Source organism: Stomoxys calcitrans, chromosome 1, assembly GCF_963082655.1.
Source record: "Stomoxys calcitrans chromosome 1, idStoCalc2.1, whole genome shotgun sequence".
In the NCBI taxonomy this organism is placed as follows: domain Eukaryota; kingdom Metazoa; phylum Arthropoda; class Insecta; order Diptera; family Muscidae; genus Stomoxys; species Stomoxys calcitrans.
In genome coordinates, this window is record NC_081552.1 from 20,861,903 (window position 1) to 20,883,565 (window position 21,663).

Genomic DNA, 21,663 nt, shown 5'->3' on the forward strand with positions numbered 1-21,663 from the left:
TAGACTGCCGCACGACGCTGGCCGATGGGAGTACAAATGTTCGCAAATTCTTGACGACTACATGCAAGATCTCTATTGGAGGCAGATCATTGGATATACACTTCTTGATTTTTCCGGATGACAAGAATAACCGAACCCTGCTTGGCACAGATTTTATGGAGCAGGCGCAAATTGTCTTAAATATGGGTCAACAACATTGGTACTTTGAAGGGAGTCCCACAGAAGTTTTTGATTTCGCCGAAGAATGGCCCCTAGAATTGAACTTGGTGGAAACCATAAAGGTGGCAGAGACACATCTCAAGCGTAAGACAACTGAAGTTGCAGCCCAACATGTTGAGCCCAATTTTGTGACGCCAAAACGTAATTGCGAAACATATGTTTCAGATTTTGAGAGTTATGGACCGGATTATAATGTGGTGTCGGACTACTCTCCACATTCCATACAAGCCATATTTAAAGATGCCATTCCGACTGACATGGTAACCCCAGAAAGGGTAAGAAATAATAATCTTTTCCCAGACCGCAGCGAGAAGTCTAATACCGACCAGGATGAACCGATGTTCATCCCTCTATATATGTTCGAGTACAACATTTTGAAGGACTTCGATGCAAATAATTTATCAGAAGCGGAAAGAATAAAGCTGGATGAACTCTTGACTTTGCATGCTAAGGCGTTTGAAGATTCTGGAGAACCTACACCCTACGCTGTCCACAAGATTAATACTGGCGACCAGCAACCAATATTTTCGCCACCCTATCGACTGTCATTTGCGAAGACTAGGGAGCTGAAGACAGAAATAGATGTGCTGCTGGAGAATGACATAATCGAAGAGTGCGACTCGGCATGGGCTTCACCGGTGGTCATGGTTCCCAAAAAAGACGGTTCTGTCCGAGTATGCGTAGACTACAGGAAGCTTAATGCGGCTACCATTCCTGATCGTTATCCACTTCCACGTATGGAGGACTTGCTCCATGCGGCCAAGAGCACCAAATACATGACAACTTTAGACTTGCAGAGTGGTTATTATCAAGTCGAAGTTGCTGTCGAAGACCGGGATAAAACATGTCTAATAACCCCTTTTGGTACGTTCCGGTTTAGAAGAATGCCTTTTGGGTTAAGAAATGCCCCCTCCACGTTTCAACGCTTGATTAATAGATTCAAGGCGGGCATTCCTAATGTGTGCGTCCTAGCCTATTTGGACGATTTAATTATCTGCTCCGAAACATTTGACCGTCATCTTAATGACCTGGAATTGGTCCTCAAACGATTAATTGCATTCAAACTACGTTTAAACAACCGGAAGTGCAGATTTTGCTGCTCAAGCGTACACTTCCTTGGTCATGTACTCACACCGGAAGGAATAGCCGTAGATCCAGAAAAGATAAGGGCAATAGTAGATCGGAAAGAACCTCGTAATGTGAAAGAGCTAATATCCTTTATCCAGACCTGCTCCTGGTACCGCAAATTTATAAAGAGCTATGCTGAGATTGCCAGACCCCTTACCAATTTAACAAAGAAATCCGCAAGTTGGAAGTGGGGAAGCTTAGAACAAGAGGCATTTGATAAACTGAAGCAGACTTTGACAACTTCACCCATACTGAAACAGGCAGTAGATGGTATGCACTTTCAAATTCAGGCTGATGCTAGCGCCTACGCTCTCGGAGCAGTTTTGCTCCAGGGGGAGGGAACAGAGCTACACCCTATAGAGTACGGCAGTCGTCTACTAAGCTGCGCAGAGCGCAACTATTCGACCACAGAAAGGGAGGCTCTCGCAATAGTTTGGGCATGCAACAAATTCCGTGGTTACATAGAGGGAGGTGAGGTCAAATTGCTCACAGATCATCAGCCATTGAAATGGCTTCTGAATGTTAAATCACCCACGGGTCGTCTCGCAAGATGGGGTTTGCAGATCCAACATTACAATTTCACAATTGAATACGTCCCTGGTAGGAATAATACTATGGCGGATATGCTTTCAAGACCACCATGCCCGGAAGATATTCATGAGAACAAAAATAATTGCATTTGTGCTTTCATCGTGGACATTCCAAGCAAAGGGCCGTCAGAGATTCGAGAGGGTCAGATGAAAGACGAATATTTGGCCGAAATTATAAAATCTTTAGAACATCAGGACGAGAATTCTGTTAAATGGATCAACAGAAGTTATATCCTAAATGAAGGCATTTTGTACTGCTACGCGAATGACGACAGTGATGAGGCGCAACTCGTAATACCAAGCCATGAAAGGGCAGATATCTTAAAGGCGTACCATGATGATAACACCGCAGGCCACTATGGTTCCGAAAGGACAATTGCTAGAATTGCCAATAGATATTTCTGGCCTGGAATGCGAAGTGAGATCGCAAAATATGTAAAGAACTGTGTGGATTGTCAACGTTTTAAGGCAACAAATCTTAAGCCTGCAGGGCTGCTGCAAACAACCAGCAGTAAGCAAAGATTTGAGGTGGTGGCAGTCGATTTATTTGGCCCATTACCCGAAACCGAGGAGGGTTACAGATGGATCCTTATAGTAGAGGACGTTGCAAGCCGATGGACCGAGTTGTTCAAGATGATTGATGCTACAGCAGAAGCCTGTGCCAAAATTCTGATAGAGGAAATATTCCTACGATATGGAATACCTCGGCGTATAAAATCAGACAATGGTGTCCAATTTGTTTCTGCGGTAATGCAGAAGGTAACTTTCTGTTTGGGCATTCAACAACAATTTACACCCGTTTACCATCCTGAGGCGAATCCTGTTGAGAGGAAGAATCGTGACCTTAAGTGTCAGTTAGCTATAATCGTCCAAGACCAGCATGATAGATGGCATCACTGCTTGCCATCAATCCGATTTGCCATGAACACTTCGAAATGCCAAAGTACAGGTTATAGTGCATCATTTTAACGTTTGGAAGGGAGATGAGAACGTTGGATGATGTACAACACGATGTCAGATCTATTATTCAGTCCGAAAACTTTATTCCCGAGATATCAACATACCTTCAGTCCCTTGTGCAGGTACTGAAATACGCAAAAGAAATGGAGATGAAGACGCAAGACAAGAATAAGGCCTATGTGGATCAGCATCGTCGACTTCAACCAGATTTTGATATTGGAACATACGTCTTGGTTACAACCCATGTCCTCAGCAATGCATCGAAGGGCATAACATCAAAATTTATGCCAAAAAGGGATGGCCCTTACATCATCACACGCAAGATTGGTTCATCAACGTATGAAGTTTCATCACCAGCCAATCCGAATATTCCGGTGGGTACCTATCATGCCTCAGCCTTAACAATATACAGGGGTGACCTTTCTGTTGAAGTGCCGGCACCAGTTCAGCCGATTAGGAAGCGAGGAAGGCCACGGAAGACCCATTGAATTAAAGACCTCTTATTGAAGCCATGTGTTGACGCGCTGCTCGGGTGAGGACCCGCACGTCAAAGGGGGAGACTGTAGCGGACCGCTACTTATTCATTACTATGTGTACTTTATTGTTTAGTTTATTATTGATTACTTTGTTATTTTGCCATAGGTACATTTTCATTCATTAAAGACATTACCTAGTTTACGTGACATTGACAACACTGAGAATGAACGATCAATATGTTATTTTCGTTAAGTTGAGCTTTCTGGTTTGCTTTGTGTTCAAAAGCTCTTTTCCAAAACATATAAAAACAGAGCACTTGCAGTGAAACGTTCATTCTCTTTGTACAGGTCAGTGGGTAAGGTGACAAGCAAGCAATAGTAACACAAAACCTCCGTGGTGCTTCGCGTACCGTTGGTTGTTGTTATTGCTTGATGTTGTTACATATATATTTGGTTGACAAACGGCCAAACGAACAGACAGCACTAATGATCCGCGGTTGCTTCTCGCGCCGTTTCATTATGCTGCCTCGTTCGTGTTGTGCTGTGGTACGGTTGTTGGTACAGCACAGGCATCCGCGGTCGCTTTTCGCGTCGTTTGCTTGGCTGTACCAATGATTGCATCATTCGTGTTGTTAGGCATATTTTATATATAATGCATACATAACGGTCATTCTCTTTGTACAGGCAACATTCATGTTACATATAGCGTCCATCTAAATAAAGCAGAATTATAACGTTTCATCATTAACCCACACATTTTATCATTTCGGAAGGAATTATTACATATTTTATGTAATTGGCGCCCAAAAACCCCAATCCCCGCTACAATATATATATATGTATATACTCTAAATATATATATATTTTTTTTCAATTTATATGTTTCTAATATTTCATTATATTTCTAATGGAGGCAATCAATTTTTTGTATGATTTTACGTATCCCTTTTTAAATTTTATTATATTATTTTATATAGTACTATTTGTTTGTGTAATAATTTTAATTTTTGTTAATTAACTGTAACTGTTTTTTAATTTTGTGTTATTCCAAAATTATAAACAAGTAAAAGTGGTTTGGTTTTGTGAGAAAATAAATCAAAATTATTTGTCTGTCGAATTTGTTTTTATTTTTTTTTTTTTTTTTTTTTTTGTAGAATATGATTTTTTTCTCTTCGTTCAGCACTTTGCTTCAATGGTATATCAATAACTGCCCTCTGTTACATAAATATCTTTCAATAAAATATCAAAAGTTGTTTTCTGTTTATTATTTTAGTTCTTTTTTTTATTAAAATTATTATCTCTTTAGATTTAGGAGAGCCTTAAGCTTATCGTTTCTTGACAACTATAATACAAAGTATAAAAAAACATATTTAAATATTTTTTTTTTTTTTTCGATTATCATACTATCATTAACAAGACTTTCTCAGAATGTTTTCTAATATTACATTCTTAACCTTTTGTAAATAATAATAGAAAATAAATTAAACAATAAATTACTATGCAAAAGGGAAGATTTGTTGGTTCAAATACAAAAAAATACTAAATAAAATAAATTCATATGGTAATTATTTATTGTGACAATTTTATTTTTTATTTTCTTGAAAATACAGAAATAATTTTTAATCATATTGTCATAAATATTTCTTCCCTCGCTATGTATAAATAAATTATTAAATCTATATGTCGTTATCATAAAAATAATTGCTTTATACAAATATCATTCATTATGTTTTTTTTTTTCTCTCATGGTTATAGGAAATATTCGATTTTTCTTTTTTTTTTCAAATATGTTTGTTATAAAATTATGTATATATATATACAACTAAGTAAACATTTTTATACAAAGGAGCCATTGGGAGGAGGAAGAAAGCAGAATGCTAAAAGTTCAAAGCAGAGCCAATTTTTCGTTTATCAAAGTGTTTGGAAAAGGTTATACTCTATGCAGTCTTTCATACAGCATATGCAGTCTTTCAAAGTTCCAAGTAAAACAAATTTCACCCAGTCAAGAAATAAAACACACACGAATTAAAATTTATACAAGATAAACTTTTATGGAATACAGATAGGGCCTAGGACTAACTGGTTTTCAACTCGTTTATGCGTGCAAAGTAATATAAAAACATTTTTTCATTTTTGTTAGGATGGTTATAAACTAAAACTAAACGCAAATACGAATTGATATTGCAACAATGTAAATCATTTTTGATTAATTTTAGTTAATTTCATTCATTTGGGGAAAATGTTAACTTAAACTGAACACATATACGAATTGATACTGAAATAACAATTTTTGATTACAAATAGAACCTTGGTTTCATATTGAAAAAATTTTTCAAAAAAAAAGATTTTTTATATTAACATTTAAGACAGTTATACACAAGAAACATACCTACATAAACGAAATGATATTGATACAAGGTGAACTTTTCCGGCCTTGATTTCAATCATTTTCATTTCCTCCATGTGTTTTGAACACAGAAATAATTTCCAAAAAAAAAAAAAAAATTGTTGGGAAAGTTGTACATTAGGAACACATACGAATTGAAAATAAAATATTGAAAACCATTTTTGATTACACATTGGACCATGGTTCTATTTTAGTTCATTTCACTAATATGTGAAAAAAATTTTTTTTCTTTGATTTTTAGGCGGTTACAAACTAAGAACACTCATATGAATTGATATTGAAATAGAGAACCATTTTTGAAATTTGAATTCTTTTTAGTGTTCATTCATTCATTGCCATATATGAGAAAAATTTGTTTAAAAAATTTTAATTGAAAGTTAAAGCTGCTGTACGCTATAAAACACACCCATACGAATTGATATTGGTAGAAGGTAAACTTTTTCTGAATACAAATGGGGCCTTGATTTCATTGGTTTTTATCTCACTTATGTGTGCAAACCTAGAAAAATTTGCAAAAAAAATGGTTTTTAATTTTTCTTGGGAACTAAACTAAACTGAACTGTTGCAAACTAAAACTGAACACATATAGGAATTGATATTGATATAATGTAAACCATTTTTGATTACAGATAAGACCTTGGTCTCATTTTAGATTATGTTGTTCATGTATGCGTATGTTATAAATGAAAAAAAAATAAAAAAAAAAAAAAATAAAAAAAAAAAAAAAAAAAATAAAAAATTGTGAAAAAAATTGTTTTTTTTTTGGAATTTTAGACAGTTATAAACTAAAAACACACACACACACAAACGAATTGATATTGATACAAGTTATACTTTCTCGGAATACAGATAATGCCTTGATTTCAATTGTTTTAATTTCATTCATGTGTAAAAGTAAAAAAAATTCACAAACAAAAATTTTTTTGTTTTTTCATTTTTGTTTGGAAAATTGTAAAGAGAACGCATATACGAACTGATACTTAAATACTAAAAACCATTTTGACTACAGATAGGACCCTAATTTCATTAGTGTTCATCTCATGCATGTGTGCAATGCTTTAAATAAAAAAAATATATACATGTGAAATTTTTTTTTATTGAAGTTTTAAACGGTTGTAAGCTACAAACACACCTATACGAATTGATATTACTACAAGATGAACTTTTACGGAATACATTTGGAGCCTTGATTTCAATGGTTTTCATTTCATTCATGTGTGAAAATTATAAACATTTACAAAAAAAAAAATCCTTTTTTGTTGGGAAAATTGGAATATTAACATATACGAATTGATATTCATATAATGAAAATCATTTTGAATTACACATAGGACCTTAATATCATTGGTCTTAATTCCATTCATGTGTGCAAAGCTATATAAAAAAAAAATTTTTTTTATTTGAAGTTTTAGACGGTTGAAAACTAAGAACACACCTATACGAATTGAAATTGATGCAAGGTAATCTTTTCCGGAATACAGATAGGACCTCGATTTTAATGAGGCTCATTCCATTCATGTGTGCGAAAAAATTAGCTAAAAATTAACACATATATCAATTAATATTGCAATAATGAAAGCCATTTTTGATTACAGATAGGACCTTGTTTCATTTTGGTTTATTTCATACATGTGCGCGATGTTATAATTATTGTTTGTCATTAAAAAAAACTTTAGACAGTTACGAGAATACACTAAGGACACACCTCTTAGAATTGGTATTAATACAAGGTATCCTTTCCGGAATTTCAATAGTTTCCATTTCATTCGTGTGTCCAAAGTTATAATATTAAAAAAAAAAAAAAAAAATGTGTTAAATTTGTAAACTAAAAATTAACACATATACGAATTGATTTTGAAATATTGAAAACCATTTTTGATTACAGATAGGACCTTGGTTTCATTTGAGTTCATTTTATTCATGTGTGCAATGTTATACATAAATGAAAAAAAAAATGTAAAAAAAAATTTTTTTTCTTTGTTTTGCAGTTTTAGATGGTTATAAACTAAGAACACACATATGAATTGATATTGAAATAAAGAAAACCCTTTTTGATTACAGATAGGACCTTGGTTTCATTTCATTTTATTCATGTGTGCAATGTTATACATTAACGAAAAAAAAATTTAAAAAAAAAAAAGTTTTCTTTGTTTTGAAGTTTTAGATGGTTATAAACTAAGAACACACAAATGAATTGATATTGAAATAAAGAAAATCATTTTTGATTACAGACGGAAGCTTAGCTTTGTATCAGTTCATTGTGATTAATGAGAAAAATAAAAATTTGTAAATTTTTTTTTAATTGAAAGTTAAACCAGCTATAATCTAATAACACACCCATATTGATACAAACACCTGATATTGGTACAAGGTAAACTTTTTCTGAATACAGATAAAGCCTCGATTTCACTGTTTTCCATTATATTTAGGTGTGCAATTTTATAAAAATTTGCAAATTTTTTTTTTTTTTTGGGAAAGTTACCAAATAAAACTGAAGACATATACAAATTAATATTCATGTAAGGTTAATTCTTTCTGAATTTGGAGAGAACCTTGTTTTCATTGGTGTTGACTTCATTCGTGTGTGCAAGTTTATAAATGGCAAACAAAAAAAAATTTTTAAAACTTTTTTTCCATTTTTGTTAGGACATATTTGAACTAAAACATGCGAATTGATATTGAATTAAGGTTAGCTTTTTCTCAATACAGATAAGACCTTGATTTCATTGGTATTAACTTCATTCATGTGTGCCAAACTATAAAAGGTAAAAACGGAAATATGTTAACAAACATTTTTTCTCAATTCATAAAAAAATACATAAATACGAATTGATATTGAAATAATGTAGAAGTTTTTTGTTTACAGACATGGCCTTGATTTCATTGTATTTCAATTATTCAAGTGTGCAATATAACAATTATGGCAATTAATTATGTGTGCAATATAAACTAAAAACACATAAATACGAATTGATATTGAAGTCGTTTGAACTTTTTCCGTATACAGATAGGACTTTGATTTCATTGTAGTTCATTGCATTCATGTGTGCAAATTTATGAATGGCAAAAATAAAAAATATTAAAAAAAAATTATTTTTTAAGAGAATTTGGAACTAAAAATTAACCTACATAAGAATTGATATTGAAATGAAGTTAACTTTCTCCTATTACGCGATGGTCCATGATTTATTTAATTTATGTGTGCAAAGTCAAAATGATAAAATTAAAATGTGTCAGATTTTTTTTATTATTATTTTTGCTAGGAAATGTATAAATTAAAAACACACATATACAAATTGATATGGATGTAAGGGATTTTTTTTTTTAGAATACAGAAAGGGCCTTGATTTTATTGTAGTTCATTTCATTGATGCGTGCAGTGTTCTATGTTTTGTCGTTGATATCACGAAAGTTTGTCTCTACCATGTGTGCAAAATCATAAACAAAACTAAACCTCTCCAATTTAGTTCCAATTCTGCCATTGATTTGGTCATTTCGAAATACAAATTTGTCTGCCAATAATCCTTCCTCTTCCTTCTTTACATTCTCTTCTTTCTCCTCCCCTTATCTCCATTCCATTTCAACATTCTTTCAAAATGTCAGTGTTTACTTTACTTAATATCGTATCGTGGCTAAGGTTTCGCTTAATATCCTTCGGTTACCTCTGACTCCAGCTACACCTCGTCAAAAAAAAAATTGTGTGTTCCATTTACAAATGTTGCGAGCAGCACCTATTTTATGGTTTCAACCAAGTTACAAAAAACGCTCTGCGCTTACTTAAACCCTCAGTTGCACTTGTTGTCCTACAGTAGTATTAATACATTCAAAACAAGCCAAAAATCGAGACCCTGTTCTTACAGAGTCTTTGTTAACCATTAGCTATTGCTGCTACGACTACTTCGGCTTCCACTGCTACCACCGCCGCCGACGACTCCACTACCTCCATTGGTCAGACGTTCTCCATTGGGTTTAAGTATAAATCTCAATTCGAAATTCTTATTCACCACTACGGCATAGAAAACATTGGCATTGCGTGGCAAGTCAACATCCTTGTCGGGCAATCTTTGGGCCAAAGTGTAATTATCAGCCTCATCTTCTATGCCCAGTTTCATTAAGGCATTGCGTATCACCTGTGGCGTTCTTTCATTATTCTTCACCATCATACTCTTGTAGACCACTATGCCATCCTGGGGCATGGTTTCAGATTCCAAAGTAATTTTCACTATATAAAAATCGGCATTAGCTCCTGGTGAATTCACAACTTGGGCATTAATCAGAGGTGAGCCTACATGGGTGGGTGTTTGAGAGCCACTCGTCGAACCATGAGTGCTACGCAGTAAACCATTGGAACTTTGCGAATGAATCATTTTGGGTTTATTCAAGCCCCCTCCTGAGTTACTGGAATCCAATGATAAATTCGAAACACTACTTGTAGCTGACATGTGATTGTTGTGGGCCTCCCTATCCAAGGAATTATGCCTAGAGCTGTTGTGGGAACTAATTTCACAATAGAACTGTGAACCTGCTCCACTGCTTGAGTTGGAAGCTATTGAATCGGTTTTTCGATGGCCCAATATAGAGGAATTCGCCGAGGACATATTCGAGGAGGTGTTACTCTTCCTGGGTGCTGTTGGAGGAGGTGCTTCCAATTGATACGACAAAGTGTGGGCATCCTCCTCCGTCAGCACAGGCATTGAGTAAAACCAACGATTGAATAAGGGGTCCTCTTCCAGGCTGTAGGTGTTGGCTGCTCCTTGCAACAGTTTGATTTTAGCCAAGACTTCAAACTCTTTGCGTTTCTTTTCAAAATTAATGAGATTATCCTCGCCCACCGTATCGGGATTGGCTTGATGAATCATGGTCAAATCGGTGAGAAAGGTACCCAAATAGGGAATGGTGCCATGGGAAGTGTGCGTACTCTAGGGAAGGAAAAAAGGCTATTGAAATGTTTGAAAACTTTGAGAAACGTTGAAAACTCACCTGTTTTTGTATAATTTTTTGCATATGGCGATCATTTTCGCCAACAGTTTCGGCGAATTTCGCTGTACCCTCTCGTATCAGCAGCTCTCTTTGAACAGATGCATTGTTATCTTCAGAACAAATGCGGGCTAGTTCTTGGAAAATTTCCAACTGTAATGAAGGAATACAATACAAGTGAATGGGCATGTTAAATACAAACAACAAAAACAATAAAATTAAGAAATATCCCCTACTGCAAGAACAAAAAGACAATGTCAACCCTTTAGTTTTTTTTTTTTTTTTTAATATTTTACTGTTTTTTTTTTTTAATTAAAACTGGTTAGATAAAGGTTTAAAACCCATAAAACAACGTTTTAAATTCTCTCCCTTTCAGAAAGATTATTCAAGTATTTAGAAGGGTAAGGTCTTTAATCAGTAAAAGTAAAACTAATGTTTTTCCTCCAATATCTCTCAGTTCATCCCTTAAGAAATCATGACGGGGGGGGGACGGGACTAAAAGCGTAACATTTTCTCATCTTAAGTGATGATTATTCATAAAAAGATTAAATATGACCAAGTCTTCCATGTTGGTGGTGGGTATGCAAATTTACCCATGAAAATTCCATTAAGCAACAGGAAAAAACTTCTCACATAACACTGAGTGCTATATCAGGTTATGGACCGATTTGAACAATACTTGGCACAGTTGTTGGATATAAAAACAAAACAGGTCGTGCAAAATTTCATTCCAATCGGATAAGAATTGCGCACTCTAGAGGCTCAAGAAGTCAAGACCCAAGATCGGTTTATATGGCAGCTATATCAGGTTATGGACCGATTTGAACCATACTTAGCACAGTTGTTGGATATCATAACAAAACACGTCGTGCAAAATTTCATTGCAATCAAATAATAATTGCGCCCTCTAGAGGCTAAAAAAGTCAAGATCCAAGATCGGTTTATATGGCAGCTATATCAAAACATGGACCGATATGGCCCATTTACAATACCAACCGACCTACACTAATAAGAAGTATTTGTGCAAAATTTCAGCTTTACTCCTTCGAAAGTTAGCGTGCTTTTGACAGACAGACGGACGGACATTGCTAGATCGACTCAGAGCGTCGAGACGATCAAAAATATATATACTTTATGGGGTCTCAGACGAATATTTCGAGTAGTTACAAACAGAATGACGAAATTAGTATACCCCCCATCTTATGGTGGAGGGTATAAAAATTGCGGAAATTTGTGGCTTCCAGGGGCGCAAGAAGTCAAATCGGGAGATCGGTTTATATGGGAGCTATATTAGGGTTTAGACCGATTTGGACCGTACTTGACACTGATGTTGGAAGTCATAACAGAACACTATGTGCAAAAATTCAGGCAAATCGGAAGAAACTTGTGGCTTCCAGGGGCTCAAGAAGTCTAATCGGGAGATCGATTTATATGGGTGCTATATCCAAATCTGAGCTGATAGGGCCCGACGTACGTCAATATTAAGTATCTTTGCAAAATTTCAAGCAGCTAGCTTTACGCGTTTGACCTGCTGCTATAACCACAAAAGGACATATCTGATGACAGTTATATATGGAAGCTATATTTAAAACTGGACCGATTTTGATGAAAATTTGCGGACAAACCATATACAATTTTGGAAAGATCGGATTAAAACTATGGTTGCAACAGCCATAATAGCTGACATCGGATGAATAATATATATGGAAGCTATATCAAAATCTGGAACGATCCAAAATTAATAGCGTACGTCCTTAAGCCAGAGCATATGCAAAATTGGATGCTAATCGGACAACAAATGTTACCCGTACCTTGATTACAAGAATACATGGACAGACAGACAGATCAGGAATGTAAGCCGATCAGGAATGTAAGCCGATCAGGAATGTAAGCCGATCAGGAATGTAAGCCGATCGGTATACTTAACAATGGGTCTCCTTCTTAGCGTTGCAAACAAATGCATAAAGTTATAATACCCTGTACCACAGTTGTTGTGTAAAGTATAAAAACAGGGTCCAATCAAAGTAGACCGATCAGGACAATATGGAACTCAAATGGAATGTATTTGGGAGTAGAGTATGAATATGATATTTTAAATTGGGTTCAAGTACCTAAGGAGCTGTTCCAAGCTCAAAACAGTCCCAAAACTACCGCCCACAACAAAAAGTGGACCGATCGGGACAATACAGGGCCTCAATGAAAGGTATTGGGAAATAAAGTATGAATATGATATTAAAAATTGGTCCAAGTACCTAGGGCGCCTTCCAAGCCCAAAATCGCAGCAAAAGTACCGCCCAAAATCAAAAGTCGACCGATCGGGACAATATGGAACTCCAGAGAAAGGTATTTGAAAGTAGAGTACGAATATAATTATGGAATATTAAAAGTGGCCTTACACAACTCATGTTCCAAATTTCGGCGAAATCGGTTTATAAATATACCATTTATGGCCCCAAAACCTAAAATCGATAGATCGGTCTATATGGCAGCTATATCCAAATCTGTACCGATCGGGGTCAAGTTGAAGAAGGATGTCGAAAGGCCTAACACAACTCACTGTCCCAAATTTCAGCAAAATCGGATGATAAATGTGGCTTTAATGGGTCTAAGATCCTAAATCGGCGGATAGTAAAAGCGTATTTCTGGGAACAAACCCTTCAATCGATAGATCGGTTTATCCAAACTGGGCACAGTTGTTCATAATAACACCTCATCTCTAGCCACTCCATATTTCAGAAAGAAATATATCTACCTGTTTTTACACGGCATATCTTTTACTATTTTTTTTTTATTTTCTCCCACTGTGCAGCGTCTCATCATCTCTCCCGCATGCTACCACTTGCCGCACCCATTTTGCATAAGTGAGCTCGTAGTCTTATGGGTCCCTTTAGGATGCCGACAGTTATACTGACCTTCTTATTTCCTTTCAGTAATAGCCTCGTGTTCATACGATCCAGATCTCACCATAGGAGATTGTTTCGCCGTTCGTCGCACACGTCCTTAGCTCGGACAACGTCGCAGTCCTCATGTCTTCCCTGCCCAATCATACGCTCTTTCATTCCCCCTACCTCCGCATTGGCCCGGCACCTAAACGATGCAAATCGTGTCATCCTCGAGCCACCTTCTTGCACTCCAAGACTGTTCGTGACCTTAACGTCCTGGTTGTTATTGCCCTGATGACCAGTTTACTGTGCGGTTACGGTTTTATGGTCAGGCAGTCGGAAATAGATCTCAGTCACTGGGTTCTCAATGTAGACCCCCAGGCCCACTCTGACCTCGAGCTTTGATCCATCTGTGCAGCATTAATTTCCAGATGGCAATACCAGAGTGCCTCGCACTCGACCTCAAATGTCGTCTCAGCTACCGGATCGGAAACCTCTTTCATTCCTTCCTTTCGTCGCCTAGGTTATACCGCGATGAAATGCTCCTATTCTATATCCATTCTGCCATCACCTCAAGTCTCATGACAGCAGTGGCTGCCTCACACTTTTTCTGTATATCTTTGGGTCGGATATCAAGTATAGTCTCCAGTGCCGTAGTGAGTGTGGTCCCTATTGCTCTGCCTGTGCCAAGAAAACATGCTCTTTGAATCTGTTGTATTATCCTTAAGTTGTACTTTTTTGCCATCGCAGTCCATCAAACTACTGATTGGCGGACCCTGGATTCAGGCCCCATTTCGAGCCTACGGCCAGTTTACATAGGACGCAACACCTGTGAGCCTTCTCAGTATGCTCCTGAAAGAAATTGGCAAATTGGCGCACCTTCGTCTTTCTTATGAAGAGGCAGATTTCACTCTTCTGTGGGCGAACATTGAAACCCCTAGGTCTAGCCTATCGTATGCCGTCTTCAAGACTCTTTCGGCCCTTTGCATAGATGATTCGGCACCTTAGAAGTGTTATAACATCGTGCGTAACAGACGTGTTCAAATCCCTCCTCAGTCAGCATAAGTAATAGGTTATTTATGGTGGTCACCCATAGCAGCGGCGATAAAATGTCCACCGGTCGCGGTCCTGTGCCACTTTCTCCCGTATATATTTATGCCATGGGACCCTCAATTTAACCATCTGTTCCTTAGCATATGGTTTATCCAGTCTCTAAGTTCCGGGTCCACCCACTACTGGTTTAAGGATTGGATCAGAGCGTCGGTCCGCACACGATGTCAATGCATAACGCCAATGTGTACCTCTTGGCATTAAAGGATTCTTCTACTTCTATTTTATGCACAACCTCGTGCAGAGTAGTCTACACCGTTCCTCTTTTGACATAGGAATAATGTTTGTATTTCAGCATCATGGTATCGACAATACATTCCAAGGTTTTCAGAAGAAAGGACGTAAGACTTATAGGTCAGTAGGCCATCCTTGACTCACGCCGTTCTTTCGAAGTATATGCAACTCCTAGGTAGACTGCAAAATTAGTGGTCAGATAAGGTGCCAGATAGTCGGCCTCCTTCTGTATTAATACCGGAAATATTCCATCAGGTCCGGGTGACTTAAATGGTCAGAAGCTCCTTAAAACTTCCTTTACCATCGATCAACCTCATTATTCCAAGATTCTGGTGTCTCCTAGAGTGCCTGAGGAGAATGCGTTTTCATGAAAAGCCTCATAATGTCCTCTGTTGTCTCTGATCTCATTGCCATGTAGTCTACTCACGTTTCAGTTTGGACATGGTTTTTTGAGAGAAACTTTTTCATCTGGGCGGCGTTATTAACGCTACCGACATGTTCGCTGAAAAGCTTCCAGGAGGCTGGTTTTGCCTCTTCATTGAGCCATGTGTAATACACATCCCAAAAAATTTCCGCTTTTTACGACGTGCTATGTTCTAAAGTCACGCTACAGACTTGAAAAATAGAGAAATAGAGAGCCGAAACTTTCCATATATTCTTTTTTTTGTCCATAAGCAGGTTAAGTTCGAATATGGGCTATATCGGACTATATCTTGATATAGCCCCCATATAGGCCGATCCGCCGATCTAGGGTCTTGGGTCCATTAAAGTCTTATTTATTATCCGATATTGCTGGAATTTTGGACAGTGAGTTGTGTTAGACCAGTCGACATCCCACTTCAATTTGGCCCAGATCGGTCCAGATTTAGATATAGCTGCCATATAGACCGATCTCTCGATTTAAGGTCTTGAGCCCATAATAGGCGCATTTATTGGCCTTATTTGGCAACATTTAGGACAGTAAGTTGTGTTAGGCCCTTGACATTTTTTGGCAATTTGGCCCAGTTCGGTCCAGATTTGGATATAGCTCACATATAGATCGATCTCTCGATTTAAAGTCTTAGACCCATAAAAGGCGCATTTATCGTCCGATTTCGCCGAAATTTTGGACAGTGAGTTGTGTAAGGCTCTTCAACAACTTTCTGCAATTTAGCCCAGATCGGTTCAGATTTGGATATAGACCGATCTCTCGATTTAAGATTTTTGACCCATAAAAGGCGCATTTATAGTCCGATTTCGCCGAGATTTAGGACAGGGAGTTGTGTCAGGCCCTTCGATAGCCCTTTTCAATTTGGAACAGATCGGTTCATATTTGGATATAGCTGCCATATAGACCGATCTCTCGATATAAAGTATTTTACCCATAAAAGGCTCATTTATTATCCGATTACGCCGAAATTTGGGACAGTCAGTTGTGTTAGGCTCTTCAATAGCCCTCTAAAATTTGGCCCAGATCGGTTCAGATTTGGATATAGCTGCCATATAGACCGATCTCTCGATTTTAAGTTTTGGCCCCCTAAAAGGCGCATTTATAATTCGATTTCGCTGAAATTGGACTCAGTGACTTATGTTGGGCTCTCCGACAACCGTGTCGTATATGGTTCAGATCGGTCTATATTTGGATATAGTAGCTACCAAAAAAAAAAAAAATATTGTTATACAAAATTGTGAAATGACTTGTACTTATTAGACCACTCAATATCCGTGCCGAATTTGGTCCAAATCGGACAATATTTTGATATATGGGGGTATAAATTATGCATTTTTCACCGAATTTTGACGCAAGGCGGTATGCATATATACCCGTTGTGGTGGGTATCCAAAGTTCTTTTTATACCCTCCACCATAAGATGGGGGGTATACTAATTTCGTCATTCTGATTGTAGCTACTCGAAATATTCGTCTGAGACCCCATAAAGTATATATATTCTTGATCGTCGTGAAATTTTATGTCGAACTAGCCATGTCCGTCCGTCTGTCCGTCCGTCTGTCTGTCGAAAGCACGCTAACTTCCGAAGGAGTAAAGCTATCCGCTTGAAATTTTGCACAAATACTTCTTATTAGTGTAGGTCAGTTGGTATTGTTAATGGGCCATATCGGTCCATGTTTTGATATAGCTGCCATATAAACCGATCCTGGGTCTTGACTTCTTGAGCCTCTAGAGTGCGCAATTCTTATCCGATTGGAATGAAATTTTGCACGACGTGTTTTGTTATGATATCCAACAACTGTGCCAAGTTTGGTTCAAATCGGTTCATAACCTGATATAGCTGCCATATAAACCGATCTCGGATCTTGACTTCTTGAGAATCTAGCGTGCGCAATTATTATCCGAATGGAATGGAATTTCGCACGACGTGTTTTGTTATGATACCCAATAGCTGTGCCTAGTATGGTTCAAATCGGTCCATAACCTGATATAGCTGCCATATTAACCGATCTTGGGTCTTGACTTCTTGAGCCTCTAGAGGGAGCAATTCTTATCCGATTTGAATGAAATTTTGCGCGACGTGTTTTGTTATGATATCCAATAATTGTGCCAAGTATGGTTGAAATCGGTCCATAACCTGATATAGCTGTAATATAAACAGATCTGGGGATTTGACTTCTTGAGCTTCTAGAGGGCGCAATTCCTATCCGATTTGGCTGAAATTTTGCATGACTTATTTTATTTTTACTTTCAACAACTGTGTCAAATAAGGTTCAAATTGGTTCATAACCTGATATAGCAGCCATATAAACCGATCTGGGATCTACTTCTTGACCCCTAGAGTTCGCAATTATTATCCGATATGCCTGAAATTTTGTACGACGGATCCTCTCATGACCATCAACAAACGTGTTTATTATGGTCTGAATCGGTCTATAGCCCGATACAGATCCTATATAAATCGTTCTCTCTATTTTACTTCGTGAGCCCCAATGGGCGCAATTCTTATACGAATTGGCTGAAATTTTACACAGTTCTCCAACATATAATTTAATTGTGGTCCGAACCGGACCATATCTTATTTGTATAAATATCTTGATCATAGATTGTTATTCCTCTTATTTTTTTTTTTTTTTTTTTTGTTTAATATTGGGTTGCCCAAAAAGTAATTGCGGATTTTTTTAAAAGAAAGTAAAGGCAATAGAATGCAAATGCAATGCACTGCATTTGCCAAATTCGCCATTACTTTTTGGGCAACCCAATATAAAAAAATGTCTCCTTACTCACCTTTTCCTTTGGCAAGACACCCCATATTTTACTTAAACGATAAATAGCAGATGAATTCAGACCAGTGACAATGGCTTTTAGAGAAGAGAAATTCTTAAGTAGCCTCAGCTCCTGAGCTATATCAATCCACACAGCTATATACACGGCTCTTTCCTTTAAAAGAGTGCGAGATGGAGAGAGAGAGAGAGAGAAGATTGAAGAAAAACGCCTCTATAACTTAAAACTGTATACCAAAACTTACCTGAGGTTCCAGGGCTCTCTCTATCAAAATACTCGTTATGACTCGATATAATACCTCATTGAACTGGGTCACTGTGGCCACCACTGTCTCACAACAACCCTGTGACCTTCGCGACCAAGTGGCTCCCAGACACTGATGTGATATCACCTTCTTGAACAAATCACAATCCATTCGCGTCAATTGTTCGGCAAAATGTCGCACATCGATACGGGGAAACCTATAAGTTTCCAGAAAGCACGCCCTCCTCTGAAACTCTGGCGCCAAATATAAGTCGGCAAATTGATCACCCAACCAGGGGGCTAAATTCTTTTTACTATACACCTGCTGACGCAGCAACATTTCCAGTTGATTTAAGGCTCTGGTGTGAAGATCGGAATTTGACAAATGTTTGCTGGTAAAGGAGATGAGATAGCGAAGATTTTCCTCATTCCAATCTTCGGGAAATCCATTCAGCCACATTTTCCACACTGAGACTAGAGTTTTCTTGTGCTGTTCATGTATGGTCGAGCTGGGATCATAGTCCACATCATCTTTGTGTTTTATATCCTCGATGCGTTGACGCTCGGTTAAGGCATTGAAGCGTTTGATGAACAAGCCGAGGACTTCTTTGGAGCTGGAGAAGGTACGATAAGTGTTGAGGAAAACATTGATGAATGTAGACTCCAGCTCGCCATCATCCGTGGCCAGGGCTTCGACAAGGCGCTCCAAAGTGGCCGCCTTGACAAAGCGCACTCTGACCATTTCCCATTCCAGATAGGAGATGTCATCTTCGGAATCGGGCTAGAAAATGGAGATAAGGGGAAGAAATTAAAAAAAGGAAGCTATAATTCTAATGCCCAATTCAAATGCCTTTCAGTCATATTTTAAGCACCAATTGACCACCGAACCCATTTAAAAATCGATATTCTCGAAATAAGAAAAATATGCTCATTTAAATCCATAACTGTTTACTGCCCTACCCCCTCCCTGGAGGCTAAATGAAGTCATTTGTTTTCAATGACGGTCATTGGACTTGGACATCCCACTCAGACACACACGCACACGCACACACACATCATACCATCTTTCACTTATATTTCCATTTCTCCAATTAAAGCTAATGACTTTCTACCCTTGCATGTGAATGAATGAAAGATACCCCGGACATAAGGGCTTTTAGGCGTAGAGGCGGTTGGTGGTATTCAAATAAATCATGTCTGTTTTTGAAAGGGCATAGGATGTTGTTGTTTTTGTTGTTGTTAACTTACATTGGCTGCTGAAGGTGTGGGTCGATGGTAGCACACCTTTTTCAGGTATACTGTATAAATGATATCGGTATCCTTTTCCTCACCCCATACTCGCCACGTGGGCTGTAAAAAACAGAAGAGAAGAGAAAGAAAGTGAGCGACAAAGTTAAATTATGTTTGTGTCATAAAAATATACGCACAAATGGCTTTTGATGAATTATAATTAAATTGGCTTAAATTGTTTTTCGACGCTGTATTCTTTTTTTTTTTCAACGAAAATTTTGAAGAAACAGAAAATTTATTATAGGCTATGGCAAATAAACCACAACGGATTCCATGAATTTCATTTAATGTCGATGATTGTTTGTTTTGTTTTACATGGAAATTGCCTACGTTTAGTTTTGCAAGTTGACAGAGTTCTGTATTTAGTCACCACCCCCAATACAGAGGTCATACAAAATATGAGCTGCCCACTTGGGGCACGAGTGAAAATGCTTGACTAGTACGATATGGACATGTCTAACGTTTTGGGTTTCATATGAATTTTTCAATATTTTCTTAAGCAGGAGGATAGACACAAGCCTAAGCAACTAAGTTTAGACAAAATTTTCTAGACAATTAAAATTTTTGACAACTTTTTGCGAAATTGCATAAAACTGCATAAAAAAAAGATTTTCAAAACATTTTCTATAGAAGCAAGAATATGATCAAATTTTCTGTCGATTTGACATTTTGACAAAAAATTTTAAAGAATTCAATTTAAACAAATCTTTCTAACGAATTACAATTTTGAAACAATTTTCTATAGAAAAAAAATTTTGACAAAGATTTTCATGGAAATTTTGAAAAAGAATTGTTATAGAAAAAAAATTTTGAAAAAAAAAAATTTTTTTTGCAACAAAAGTTTGAAAAACATTTTATACAACAAAATTTTGAAAAAACAATTTTTAAAAATAGAAATAAAATTTTGACAAAACTTTTTATTAAAATAAAATTTGGCAACAAAATCTTAGAAACAAACTTACACAAAATTTTCTACAGAAATAAAATTAAAAAAAAAAAATGTTATCAAAGTTAATTTTTGTAAAAAAATTCTATAGAACTAAAATTTTTTGTAGAAAAAAATGTTTAAGAATTTGTGAAAAAAATTTGCTCAAACTTTTCTATAGAAATAAAATTGTAAAAAAATGTTGTATACAAATAAAAATTTGAAAGAATTTTCTTAGAGATAAATTTGGACAAAATTTTTTATGGAAATAAAATTAAAAATTTCCTATTAAAATAAAATGTTGACAATATTTTCTATAGAAAAAAACGTTTGCACAAAATTTCCTACAGGAGAAAAAAAATTTGAAAAATTTTCTATCAAAGTTAATTTTTGACAAAATTTCCATAGAAATTTCTATAGAAAAAAAAAATTCCCCATATTTTTCTAAAAAATAAAATTGTGATAAAATTTTTCATAGAAATAAAATTTTAGCAAAATTTTCTGTAGAAATAAAATTTGGACAAAATTTTCTGTAGAAATAAAATTTTGACAAATTTTTTTAAAGAAAAAAATATTGACAACATTTTTAAAGATATAAAAATGCTGACAAAATGTTTTCTATAGAAATAAAATGCTAACAAAATTTTCTATGGAAATTAAATTAAATAAAAAAAACTCTTTATAGAAAAAACAAGTAAAAGCGTGCTAAGTTCGGCCGGGCCGAACCTTATATACCCTCCACTATGGATCGCATTTCTCGAGTTCTCTTCCCCGTATCTCCTTTAAGGCAAACATATGATAAAAGGAAAGAATTTCTATGATATTGGAGCTATATCAAGTTATCGTCCGATTCGAATTTAAGTTTTAACAACGTTTTATTTAAAAATAAAATTTTAACAAAATTTTCTATGGAAATTAAATTTTAAAAAAAAAATTTTCTTAGAAAAAAATATTTGCGCAAAATTTTCTTTAGAAATAAAGTTTTCTATCAATGTTGACAGCATTTTC

At 36.3% G+C, this 21,663-nt stretch overlaps 1 protein-coding gene across 4 annotated transcripts in view; it reads right to left on the reverse strand.

The window, feature by feature from the left end:
* Positions 1–8,998: 8,998 nt before the first annotated feature.
* Positions 8,999–21,663, reverse strand: part of LOC106093484 (ral guanine nucleotide dissociation stimulator-like 1) — a 122,538-nt gene continuing 109,873 nt past the window's right edge. For all 4 annotated transcript variants that reach the window (XM_059370788.1, XM_013260541.2, XM_013260542.2 and 1 more), the window contains 5 exons: positions 19,689–19,790; positions 18,442–19,221; positions 18,201–18,353; positions 10,761–10,910; positions 8,999–10,699 (listed from right to left, as the gene is read on the reverse strand). In XM_059370788.1, the coding sequence (XP_059226771.1) occupies positions 9,656–10,699; positions 10,761–10,910; positions 18,201–18,353; positions 18,442–19,221; positions 19,689–19,790 (2,229 nt within the window). In that variant the 3' untranslated portion in view covers positions 8,999–9,655. The remainder of the gene's footprint in view (positions 10,700–10,760; positions 10,911–18,200; positions 18,354–18,441; positions 19,222–19,688; positions 19,791–21,663) is intronic.